Genomic DNA, 12,889 nt, shown 5'->3' with positions numbered 1-12,889 from the left:
GGGGGTTCGTTGGGATTGGACTGAGCAGGTGCAAGGTTCATTTGCAGCTGCTAAGAGAGCTGTCAAGGTGGCACAGGCCTTGAATGTGTTTGATTCTGCCAGGCCCTGTGAGCTGGATGTTCATGTAACCTCAGAGGGGTTTGGATGGGGCTTGTGGCAGCGGACAGAGCGCCTACGGCAACCTATTGGGTTTTGGTCTCAATTGTGGAAAGGTGCTGAAGTTCGTTACTCATTAGTGGAGAAGCAGCTGGCAGCTGTGTATGCTGCCCTCCTGGCAACTGAGAGTATTACAACCACAACACCAGTTACAGTCAAAACAACATACCCTATAGCTGGATGGGTGAGAGATTGGGCAACTAAACCATGCAGTGGTATGGCCCAAATGTCCACCCTGGCCAAGTGGGGTGCCTACCTGCAGCAACGCTGTGCTCTTAGCACCAGCCCATTGAGGGCAGAACTGCAGGAAGTCTTGGGTCCAGTCACCTATGCGACCTTAGAGTCAGGTGCAACTGGGGCTCAGGAGGCAGAACCTGAAGTCAGTCCCTACCAGGAGGGGCGGGTGCCCATCCCCGAGGATGCCTGGTATACTGATGGTTCCAGCAGGGGCCATCCTGCCAAATGGACAGCTATAGCCTTCCATCCGGCCACTGAGACTATTTGGATGGACACGGGTATAGGCCAAAGCAGCCAATGGGCAGAATTAAGAGCTGTTTGGCTAGTTGCCCATAATGAACCTTCACCTCTGGTAATCTGTACTGATAGCTGGGCCGTCTATCGTGGACTTACCCTTTGGATTGCTACTTGGCACATTAACCAGTGTATGGTAATGCACCGTCCACTATGGGGTCAGGCTATGTGGCAGGACTTATGGGAAATAGGACACCAGAAACAGGTGACAGTATATCATGTCACAGGGCATGCCCCTCAAGCCCATCCTGGGAATGATGAGGCAGACACGTTGGCAAGGGTGCGATGGTTAGAGACTGCCCCTGCAGGTGATGTGGCACAGTGGCTCCACTGGCGCCTGCTCCATGCAGGACAGAAAACTATGTGGGCTACGGTTAAGGCTTGGAACTTGCCTGTGTCCTATGCAGAGGTACTTGCAGCCTGTGAGCAATGTGCAGTATGTTCCAAGGAACACCCTCGGAGATCACTGGTGTCGCCTGGACAGATTCAGAGGGGTCATGTTCCACTGACACGATGGCAGACAGACATTATTGGACCCTTACCAAAGTCAGAAGGGTACCAGTATGCAGTCACTTGTGTAGATACTGCCACCGGGCTGCTTGCTGCTTACCCTGCTCGTAACCCTGACCAGAGGGCAGTCATACAGGCTCTGGACCGCCTGAGTGCTGCATACGGGCGACCTCTGGTCCTTGAAAGTGACAATGGTACCCACTTCACTGGTTCAATGGTGAGGCAATGGGCTCAAAAGCTGGGGGTGGACTGGAAGTACCATGTTCCCTACCACCCCCAGGCTGCTGGTATCATTGAGCGGTATAATGGACTCTTAAAGCAGGGACTGCGACAGGAGGGGGGCACCGGCTCTCTTACTGGATGGACACGCTGCTTATGGACAGTACTCCGGATTTTGAATGAGCGACCTCGACGGGGGAGCCCAGCTCTAGTACAGGCCCTCCTGCATCGGACAGCTGCCCCCATTCAGTTGCAGATACGCACCAAGGACATTTTACTCAAGCCAGGTTTCAGACAGCAGGGCAATGTGCTCTTACCTGTTCCAACAGCCCTTCTTAAAGGACAACGGCTTCAATGGACTTGGCCCTGGACTGTACAGGCCCCCCATCTGAGATGGGTGGCCTTGTTGGCACTATGGGTAAAGGGGCTAGAGGTGGACCTCCAGTTAACTCCTTGGGCAACCAGCACCTGGCCACCTAAGGTAGAAGTGTATTATCCCTTGAGTGCTCAAGGGGACAGCATTTTGAAGGGCACCTTTGTAATTTCTTTATGGCCAATAATGAGTTCTCCTATTTTACTACACATAGAACCAGCAGATGCTGGTGTATTGGCCAATAAGGTTTGGTATGCCCACTCAGGGCGGCCTCTGGTGCCAGCTACGGTGCTGTCTGCAGACAAAACTCTGGCCTGTATTCTGCCAGAGGGAAAGGATTTGCCTCTCTTGGTGCCACTGACAGCTCTCTCATTTCGCCCATAGTTTTTGATCTGTTAATCCTATTGCTGTAATTGGTACTATTTCTGTTTATGCAATGTATCCCACTCCTTGCACAGTGATCATCATGGAAGATGCCTGTGGTTTAGATTGTAAAGCGAGCAAAAGGGGTGGAATGTTGGTCAAATAAGTTTGTAAATATGATATATATGTTTGCTCGCTTGTGACTTATATTGGGTGTGGGGGACAGGCTATAAGCAGGCCAGGTCATTGTAGCCTAAGGTTTGGTTTTAGGACTAAGCTTTTCCCCACACCCTTGACTGATTGTATGATCTGGGTGGTGCACTCTCATGAGGAATCCAATTATGCCTTGGATAAGTGACTTTGTATCAGAGACTTCCTTGTTTGTATATTGGATTAAGGGATTTTGGTTTTCTACACTATAAAGTGGGACAGACCAGGAGCTGGCACACACAGTTCCTGCTATCACGATTGCAGGGGCTTCCCTGATCCTTTGCCCTTCATGGGAAGAGCTGGTTTTCTGCTTTTCCCTTGTCTTTTGTGGTTTGCCTGTCTTGGTGAGACACCAATAAATAGGATGGCTGGCCCACCATCCTCCGACTCCGCCGTTTCTTTACCATCTGCCCGAATCCAATGGGAACCTGCATAAGCCAGGCTGCTTTGATAGTGGCAGCCGTGGCTTCTGGCTTTACAGAGACCAAATGCCAGTATAACATGAGAAGTTCCATCAGATTCACTCCCCAGTAAAACTGATGAAAATTATTTAAAAAAACAACCAAAGCCTCTGGAAATGGTCCTTAGGGCAAACAACAAGCGAAGAAACATCTATTCAAGAAAACCTATGAAATTCTTTGCCAGCAAAGGCTAGAGTCTATGGTATCTGAACCAAAACCGATCCCTCTCTTCTGTCTTCCAGATCAGTGAAGGCAACTTCACTCCAGACTGCTGTAACCAAGAACACAGGGCTCCCTCCTTTCCCACTTTCCAGATATAGGGCTTTCTTCCCACAGAAGTAAGACTTCAGCATTTTCATATTCTCCCAGCTGCTTGTTGCTGAGAAGGCTAAGTCCTGGGCAGCTGTAGGTAGTGAGGTGGAGGCTCCTAGCCTTCTTTGATGGAATAGAGGCTCTAAATTGGTGTGGTATGCCGAGAATTCTAGGACTCCAACCATCCTTCTCTTGGCTCATGAGGCAGTGGTTCCATGCTCAGGGACCTCAGACTACTGCCCCCAACTCAACCAAAGGGCTCAGCTCCTAAAGTAAGTCACTCAGAGAACAGCTAGCCTCACCCTTGTTAAAGATGGAATTAAGCAAGACTCGTGGAGACAAAACACCTCAGCAAGGCAACTTTAATAACTTCAGCAGAAGCGCATGTTGCCGCTATTGAAAGCCAGCCAGCAAGCATGTGGGCAGAGGTCAAATTCTGTTTTAATCCCTAATGCAGGCCCTAGGCTGCTAGGTCTCGAACCATTGCCTGGAGTGTTGAATGTCCAATCTTATTCTCTCTCAATTGGCTAGTTCAAATGTCCACGCCAAAGTGGAAGGGAGAGATGGGGATATCATTAAGTAGATAAGGGGGTTGAAGAATGGTCAGAAAAATCTGGATGACCAGATGAAAGGGGTCGGGAAGTGGGGGTTGGTAAACAAGTTAGCTGTTTCTCATTCTACTCCCTGGTCGGAGGAATCCGAATGAAGTGGGTTGGGAATTAGTGGAAGAAAAGAACATGAGTAAAAACATTTCCTTCACCCCCAAATCTAGAGCCCTGGCTCAGAGATTTTGCCTGGGGGCAGAAAGCAAAAAGAGAGATAATTCTTAATCCCCTTCTAAAGAAAATTCAATTAAGTTTAAATCCAAGACCCCTCTCAAAAATACCAGAGATTGTAGTAAAGGCAATTAGGAGGAGACTGGTGGATCTAATGAACACACAGCCTAGACTATGGGCTCTCCAAGGGAGAATCAGGAGAATAAGACAGATGAAAGGAGCCCACCTGAGTCCAGAACAAATATCAAACTCTGACCTCAGAAACTTCCACTTTAGGACACACAATTTGATTATATTAGTTTATCAATGAATTTGTGCCCCAGGGCACTGTTGTAAACAATAGAGCAATTAGCCGTTGACTTGGGACACTGATATCTTAAAAACCTCAAGGTCTCGGCCCTGGCCGGTTGGCTCAGTGGTAGAGCGTCGGCCTGGCATGCAGAAGTCCTGGGTTCGATTCCCGGCCAGGGCACACAGGAGAAGCGCCCATCTGCTTCTCCACCCCTCCCCCTCTCCTTCCTCTCTGTCTCTCTCTTCCCCTCCCGCAGCGAGCCTCCACTGGAGCAAAGATGGCCCGGGCGCTGGGGATGGCTCCTTGGCCTCTGCCCCAGGCGCTAGAGTGGCTCTGGTCTCAACAGAGCGACGCCCCGGAGGGGCAGAGCATCACCCCCTGGTGGGCAGAGTGTCGCCCCCTGGTGGGCGTGCCAGGTGGATCCCGGTCGGGCGCATGCGGGAGTCTGTCTGACTGTCTCTCCCCGTTTCCAGCTTCAGAAAAATACAAAAAACAAAACAAAACAAAACAAAAAAACCCCAAGGTCTCTGGCTTGAGCATGGGATTATTGACATGATCCCATGGTTACTGGCTTGATCCCCCTGGTCAAGGCCCATATCAGAAGCAATCAATGAACAACTAAAGTGACACAACTCTAAATTGATGCTTCTTATCTCTCTCTGTTCTTGTTTCTCTCTCCCTTCTTGTTTTTCTCTCACTCTAAAAATAAACAAAAAACAAAAGAACAATAGAGCAATCAATGAGTGAAGATTAGCACTGTGTTTTGGGGTAGGGGTGAGAAAAACAGAGTTGACTGAAATAATGTAATCACTAAGCAAATAAAAAAGCACTCAGTCCAAATAATCAACCATCCTAGCTGAGTGTACAATGGAAAATGAGTTGTCCCAGCACACAGAGATTGAGGGTTCGATCCCTGGTCAGGGCAAATTTGAGAGCAATCAATGAGTACACAACTAAATGGGACAATTAAGTGGAACAATGAGTTAATGCTTCTCTCTCTCTCTCTCTCTCTCTCTCTCTCTCTCTTTCTCTGCCCCCCTCCACCCAAATTAATGTAAAAATTAAAAAAAAAAAAAAGAAGGGCCTGACCAGGCGGTGGTGCAGTGGATAGAGCATCAGACTGGGATGCAGAGGACCCAGGTTCAAGACTCCAAGGTCACGGGCCCAGCACTCCAACTTGAGCGCGGGCTCATCTGGTTTGAGCAAAAGCCCACCAGCTTGAACCCAAGGTCGCTGGCTCCAGCAAGGGGTTACTCAGTCTGCTGAAGGCCCACGGTCAAGGCACATATGAGAAAGCAATCAATGAACAACTAAGGTGTTGCAACGTGCAACGAAAAACTAATGATTGATGCTTCTTATCTCTCTCCGTTCCTGTCTGTCCCTGTCTATCCCTCTCTCTGACTCACTCTCTGTCTCTGTAAAAAAATAAAAAATAAATAAATAAAATTAAAAAAAAAAAAAGAAGGGCCCTGGCCGGTTGGCTCAGCAATAGAGCATTGGACCAGCCTGTGGAAGTCCCGGGTTCGATTCCCGGTCAGGGCACACAGGAGAAGTGCCCATCTGCCTCTCCATTCTTTCCCCTCTCATTCCTCTCTATCTCTCTCTTCCTGTCCTGCAGTCAAGGCTCCATTAGAGCAAAGCTGGACCAGGCACTGAGGATGGCTCCACGGTCTCCACCTCAGGTGCTAGAACGGCTCTGGTGGATACAGAGCAACGCCCCAGATGGGCAGAGCATCGCCCCCTGGTGGGCATGCCAGGTGGATCCTAGTCGGGTGCATGCGGTAGTCTGTCTGACTGCCTCCCCGCTTCTGACTTTGGAAAAATTAAAAAAAAAAAAAAAAAAAAGAACAAGCACATAATAATATACACTGGAAGGGGGACCAATCAGACAATAGAAACTGCCTGTGAGTAACTAGATATTGTTGGTTTTAAATTAGCCATTATAAACATCTTCACAAAACTAAAGAAATGCTTAAGTAAGGAAAGAATGACAACTCCATAGCAAATAGAGAATATCAATAAAGAGGAAATTTTAAAAGAACCAAATGGATATGAAAAGTACAATAATGGAAATAGAAGAACTATATAGTATGTAGAAAAACCCTATGACTGCAAAACAGACCCCCGATCATAAAGGGCTAACATGTGTTCTTACTACAAGACAATTCTAAAACTACATCTAATATACTTTTTTTAAAGCCACAACTTTCAATAATAAAATTATAATTACCTCATTCATTGGATTTATTGATAAATCTTTATTCTATTTTGAATGGCATTTATGCTGATACATAATTAGCATTTCTTTAGAGTGATACAATAAATAATAGGTTACTTTTCAAATATTTAATAATAATATAAAAAATCTTACTGTTCTGACGTCACCACAGGCATTGGTAAATTGTCGAGCCAAGCCAAAATCAAGCATGTAACATTTCCTACATGTACTAGGAAAGCGACCCATGGCGAAGTTCGACTAGAAAAATAAAGGAAAATATACATATTCCTATAATAATTATTCTTTATATCTTATCCTTTCTATATTTTAATTTGTCTGCTTAAATTCTATATAACGCATATGTCCTAATACACTCTTCTAGTCAATGATGTTTACTGTAATTAATATAATACATAAATTTCATTGTGTGTTCTATTAATGTTAAGATCAGATGAACTTTGAGCAACAAAGAATTTAAGCAACCGTATAAAGTTATATATAACGCAACAATGACTTAACTGGAATCAGAACTCTAACTTCCTCTATTGCCTAAATGAAAACCCAATCCCTATTTTTTAAAATGGGAGAAACTAAAAGTAGGCAAAATCAAATACATAGCTCAGAAAAGTAAATAAATGTCCTAAAGTTGAATTTCACTAACTGTAAAAATTAAAATGCAATTTAAGGAAACATTTCAAAACAGACTTAAGTAAAATATACTTTGTATTCTTCCCTTAATGAAAATCCATGTAACATTAAATGACCACAAACAAGCAAAGATAGATATGTAAATAAGAAAATTATAAAAGTAAAAGCCAAATTTTTACCAAATTGTTTGCTTTTATTTTAAAATACAATTCTACCTAGGGAGTTTTTTTATGAAAATGTCACCTTTTCGATCACCAGAGCTCTCAAATGACATTTAGTGTGGCACAGAAATGGGAGCCAGCGAAATCTACCTTACATTAAGTTTGTTAATTTTAGTTAGCATTTTCATGTAAATTATTTAATTTTAGAAATCATGTAGCAACAGATGGGTGTAATTCCCAACTGTACCAACATCTGATAAATTCCTAGTAAATACAATATATCAGAAATGGGTAATTTCCCCTTTTGAGCAATTAAAAAACCGAGAAGGAAAAATAAAAGTTTTATTTCACACTTATGGAAATGACAATATTTAAGAAAAACAATAGGAAAAAATTATATATTGCTAGTGTAGCACTCAGGAGAAAAAAATTAGTCTTTCAAAATTTATAGTTTCTTAATTTGTCACTTAAAAAATAGTTCAGAGCTTGACCAGGTAGTGGTGCAGTGGATAGAGTGTCGGACTGGGATGCAGAAGGACCCAGGTTCAAGACCCCGAGGTCACCAGCTTGAGCGTGGGCTCATCTAGCTTGAGCAAAAAGCTCACCAGCTTAGACCCAAGATCGCTGGCCCCAGCAAGGAGTTACTCGGTCTGCTGAAGGCCCGCAGTCAGGGCATATATGAGAAAGCAATCAATGAACAGCTAAGGTGTCGCAACGAAAAGCTGATGATTGATGCTTCTCATCTCTCTCCGTTCCTGTCTGTCTGTCCCTGTTTATCCCTCTCTCTGACTCTCTCTCTGTCCTTGTAAAAAAATAAAAATAAAAAAAAAAATAGTTCAGAGAATACAATACCAACATCTAAAAGCAACATATGTAAATATTTTTGACCAATATTAGGAAAAAGAAATCTAAAGAATAACTATCAAATTAGCTGTAAGGCTAAGTAATTAGCAAAGTTAACACACATAATAAGTCAAGCATTAATCACTTTTAATTTGGATACCGAGCAACATTTTCATTGTATAAGAAAAACTCTTAAATATAAGTGGTAGTTTATAATTATTTTTAAATTAAGAGGCGTTATATTTTGCTTCCAGTTACATTTTTGCTATAGAAATGAAAATGTTATCTTGTATTTAATATAGAGTGTTACATTTGTAATTTATTGCTTCCCATCCAACAAATTCATTCTGTGCACTGGCTAGAAAAGGACCCCTACCGGTTTGATGTCCCGGTGCAAGAATCCCACACAATGGATGCTCTCAATAGACTCCAGAATCTGTCTACCCAGCCGAAGAGTAGTGCTAATAGTGAATGTGCCCCGGGACTGGCTACGGCGTAGATCTGCCAGATTCCGACCCTATAGAAACCAAATAAACACTTTAAAACATGGTACTAAAACTATGTTAAAAGAAAAGATGGAGAATTATCTATTTACCATTAAAAATGTTTTGACTAAAATAGCAAAGATTTTACCCAAATTGTGATTTTCTCACTCAAAGGAAGAGATTCTATTAAAATAATGCATTGATGTTTCAGACAAATTTAAGAATAACCAAAGTTTTTGAGCATGTGTCCAAGTCACAATTCCCTTTGTTTCTGATGTCATAACAAAATACAGTCTTGATTATTTAAAAAATATATTTTATATATATCTTATTTAAAAATAAATATATATAAATGTTAAACATATACAAAAATTTATATATATATTATTTTAAAAGATATTTAAACATGCACACACACACACCCAGAGCAGTAATTCCTCATTACTGCCTAACATATATTTCCATACAAACTACTTATTTGTAGTATGTTTCTACTTTCTACTACTTTCTCATATGTGGCACAGTTTCCTTATAAAACGGGGCAAGTGTTTTGGGAGGATTAAAACAGATCCATGTAAATTGTTTAGAATACTATCTGACATACAGTTGGTACTCAATAAATGCTATTTATTGTTATTATGAACAAAAATTATATGAAACACCCAATTACTTCTAGAAGTAGAGAAAAGCAATGAATGTATCTAGCCTGTGCCAATAATTACATTCATGATTGCATTTAATTCTCACATCGCCCTGAAAAGAAGTTATTTCTGTTTTACAGATGAGGAACTTGAGGTTCAGAGAGTTTAAATAATGTTAACCTGTTAAGGTAAAGTTGTCTTTCAAATATAAGTCTGTCTGACTCCAAAGTGTTCTTTTCCACTTCACAGTGCTGTTCCATCCAGAAGGTTCCTTATTGCCTAGTTAACAACCAGTAATCTGATGAGAAGAACAGGTTACAGTGCTGCAGTTCTATGTCCTAAAGAATGCAACTGGCCACTATATCTCAAGGAAATTTAAATATCCCAATCTCTCTATTCCCAAAATGTTGCAGTATATAATCAGGATTAATATCACTAAAACAATTACCTCAACTAAAAACAGTTGATTTACTTTTGAAAAAGTAATAAATTCTTTTTTTCCCCCCTGAAGTGAGAAGCAGGGAGGCAGAGAGACAGACTCCTGCATGCACCCAACCAGGATCCATCCAGCATGCACACTAGGAGGCGATGCTCTGCCCATCTGGGGCGTTGCTCTGTTGCAACAAGAGCCATTCTAGAGCCTGAGGCGGAGGCCATGGAGCCATCCTCAGCGCCCGGGCCAACTATGCTCCAATGGAGCCTTGGTTGCATGAGGGGAAGAGTTAGAGAGAAAGGAGAGGGGGGAGAATGGAGAAGGAGATGGGTGCCTCTCCTGTGTGTCTTGGCCAGAAATTGAATCCGGGACTCCACATGCCAGGCCGATGCAAAAGTAATAATTTCTTATATTACATAAATACCATTTAAAATAAAACATTAAATAGTAATCTAAGAATTTAAAAAATTACAAGAAAGTCAGGAGTCTTTCATACCACATATCTTTAAAACGGCAGTTTTCCCATAGTATAAATTGGTAGTTTATTATTTTTTTAATGTTAGGGTAATTTATTGTTCTCTACATCCTCAGAAAATGTAAAATAAGTGATAATCAAGAGCAACAACTTTTATAATCCCATTAGAGCACCTAATAACTTCAATATATTTTTTTTAATTTTATTTATTTATTTATTTTTTATATAGACAGAGAGTGAGTCAAAGAGAGGGATAGACAGGGACAGACAGGAATGGAGAGAGATGAGAAGCATCAATCATTAGTTTTTCGTTGCACGTTCCAACACCTTAGTTGTTCATTGACTGCTTTCTCATATGTGCCTTGACCACGGGCCTTCAGCAGACTGAGTAACCCCTTGATGGAGCCAGAGACCTTGGGTTCAAACTGGTGGGCTTCTGCTCAAACCAGATGAGCCCACACTCAAGCTGGCGACCTCGAGGTCTCAAACCTGGGTCCTCCACATCCTAATCATGCTCTATCCACTGCGCCACCACCTGGTCAGGCAACTTCAATATTTTGATTGCCAAAAATATACCAAAGATAATACTGGAAGTTCATTTGTAAATAACTTCCACCACCTTAAAAGCTTTTGAAAGAAAATCAATTAAACTACACCTATATTAGTACTGATTTTTTTTTAACAGATACAGAGAGAGAGAGTCAGAGAGAGGGATAGACAGAGACAGACAGGAACAGAGAGATGAGAAGCATCAATCATTAGTTTTTTGTTGCGCATTGCGACACCTTAGTTGTTCATTGATTGCTTTCTCATATGTGCTTTGACCGTGGGCCTTCAGCAGACCGAGTAACCCCTTGCTCGAGCCAGTGACCTTGGGTCCAAGCTGGTGAGCCCTTGCTCAAACCAGATGATCCTGCGCCAAGCTGGTGACCTCGGGGTCTCGAACCTGGGTCCTCAGCATCCCAGTCTGACGCTCTATCCACTGTGCCCCGCCTGGTCAGGCTAGTAATGATTTTTAATTTTTAAATCTTTTAAAATATAAACCTGAGGTATCAAATAACAAAATCTAAAAAGATAAATACACGTCTGGCAAAAGTATGAGGAAAGAATTATTAATATGAAAATACAGGTCCTGGACAGTTGGCTCAGCAGTAGAGCATAGGCCTGGTGTGTGGAAGTCCTGGGGTTGACTCTAGTCAGGGCACACAGAAGAAACAACCATCTGTTTCTCCCTCCCAACCCCATCTCTCTCTCTCTCTCTCTCTCTCTCTCTCTTCCCCTCCCACAGCCATGGCTCGAATGGTTCAAGCAAAGCTGGCCCTGGGTGCTGAGGACAGCTCTACAGCCTTGGCCTCAGGCACTAAAATAGCTCTGTTGCTAGTAAGCAATGGAGCAGCCGCCCAGACAGGCAGAGCACTGTATAGGAGGGGGCTTGCCAGGTGGATCCTGGTTGGGGTGCATGTGGGAGTCAGTCTCTGCCTCCCTGCCTCCCACTTAATAGAAAAAGAAATAAAGGAACACGTGTAGGTTGGATCCAAGAAATTATACAGAGTGGGGCAAAAGTAGGTTTACTGCTGTGAATATGCAAAACAGTTTATTCTTGTATTATCATTTATTATTATTATATTTTTCATACAAACAACTGTATAACTACTTTTGTTTCACCTTGTATATCAGAGTATATACTAAAAATGATTATTTATTATAGATAAAAATTAAAAACATTTTACATCTCCATCAATAAGGGAACAATTAAATAAACTATGGTACAATCATCTTAACTAATATGCAGCCAATAAAAAAATAGAATCCTTGTACATAGTAATATGAAATATTGCTGAAATTAAAAAGTAAATTTACTTCTTCCTAATTCTAAAATTTAACATGATCCCCAAAAATACAAATAAAATTATTAGGAATTTTAAACATACTTAAAGAAAGAGAAAATAACATAATGAACCCTTGACTGTTATCCACTACCCACACCCCACAACACACACCCTCCTTTCCCTTCCCACACGCATACACTGGATTATTATTTTCATGTAAATCCCAATTATATCACTTCATCTATAGATTTTTAAAAGTACATAAGAGCAAAGAGATGTACTTTCAGATCCCTGAAGTTCACAATATAAAATCAAAGAGGTTATTAGCAATTCTATTATCACAAATTTGAATTGGAAAAATCAACATAAACCATGATATATTTTCTCTTTAAAAAAAACAAAAACATATCCTGAATCCATCCACTTGAAAAGAATTTAAAACAATGACCAATTCAGTTTCATTAGGCATCCATAACATCTAGATTGTGGTCTCTAAATACCATTTCCCATTAACAGAAATAAAAGCTTAAGGGAGAATGGCTGACTCCAGCTCTGAAGCATGAAATATATACAGTGAGCCAGGTACACAATGTTGTACCATAAAGTAAAGATGCTATCAAAGACTGCTGCAGTCTAGTCCTGTCAAAATTAATCAGGATCAAACTTGAAGGAAGTCTTGATAGCCAGAGATGGGAGAATTTGAACATTAAAAAGAAAAACAGCCTGGGTCAGTGGTACAATGGATAGAGCATCATCCTAGAGCACTGAGGTCACCGATTTGATCCCAGGGTTGCCAGAGAGATCCCCAAGGGTCCCAGGGCATTCCCAAGGGCACAGACTCAATCCCGAGACGCAATTAATGGGGACACAACTAAGCAGAGTGAGGAGTTGATGCTTCTTTCTCTCTCTCTTTTACCCTCCCTTCCTCTATATTAAAAAAAAAAGAAAGAAAA

General features: G+C 42.0%; 1 protein-coding gene across 3 annotated transcripts in view; it reads right to left on the bottom strand.

Moving 5' to 3' along the window:
* The window catches only part of TTBK2 (tau tubulin kinase 2), a 215,205-nt gene that overhangs the window by 88,947 nt on the left and 113,369 nt on the right, over nucleotides 1-12,889 (bottom strand). For all 3 annotated transcript variants that reach the window (XM_066343762.1, XM_066343763.1, XM_066343764.1), the window contains exons 5-6: nucleotides 8,450-8,590; nucleotides 6,575-6,679 (exon numbers count right to left, since the gene is read on the bottom strand). In XM_066343762.1, the coding sequence (XP_066199859.1) occupies nucleotides 6,575-6,679; nucleotides 8,450-8,590 (246 nt within the window). The remainder of the gene's footprint in view (nucleotides 1-6,574; nucleotides 6,680-8,449; nucleotides 8,591-12,889) is intronic.

This window comes from Saccopteryx leptura, chromosome 6 (assembly GCF_036850995.1).
Source record: "Saccopteryx leptura isolate mSacLep1 chromosome 6, mSacLep1_pri_phased_curated, whole genome shotgun sequence".
NCBI lineage: Eukaryota > Metazoa > Chordata > Mammalia > Chiroptera > Emballonuridae > Saccopteryx > Saccopteryx leptura.
Note: the sequence above shows the minus strand (reverse complement) of the source record. Positions and strands in the feature narration are given on the sequence as shown.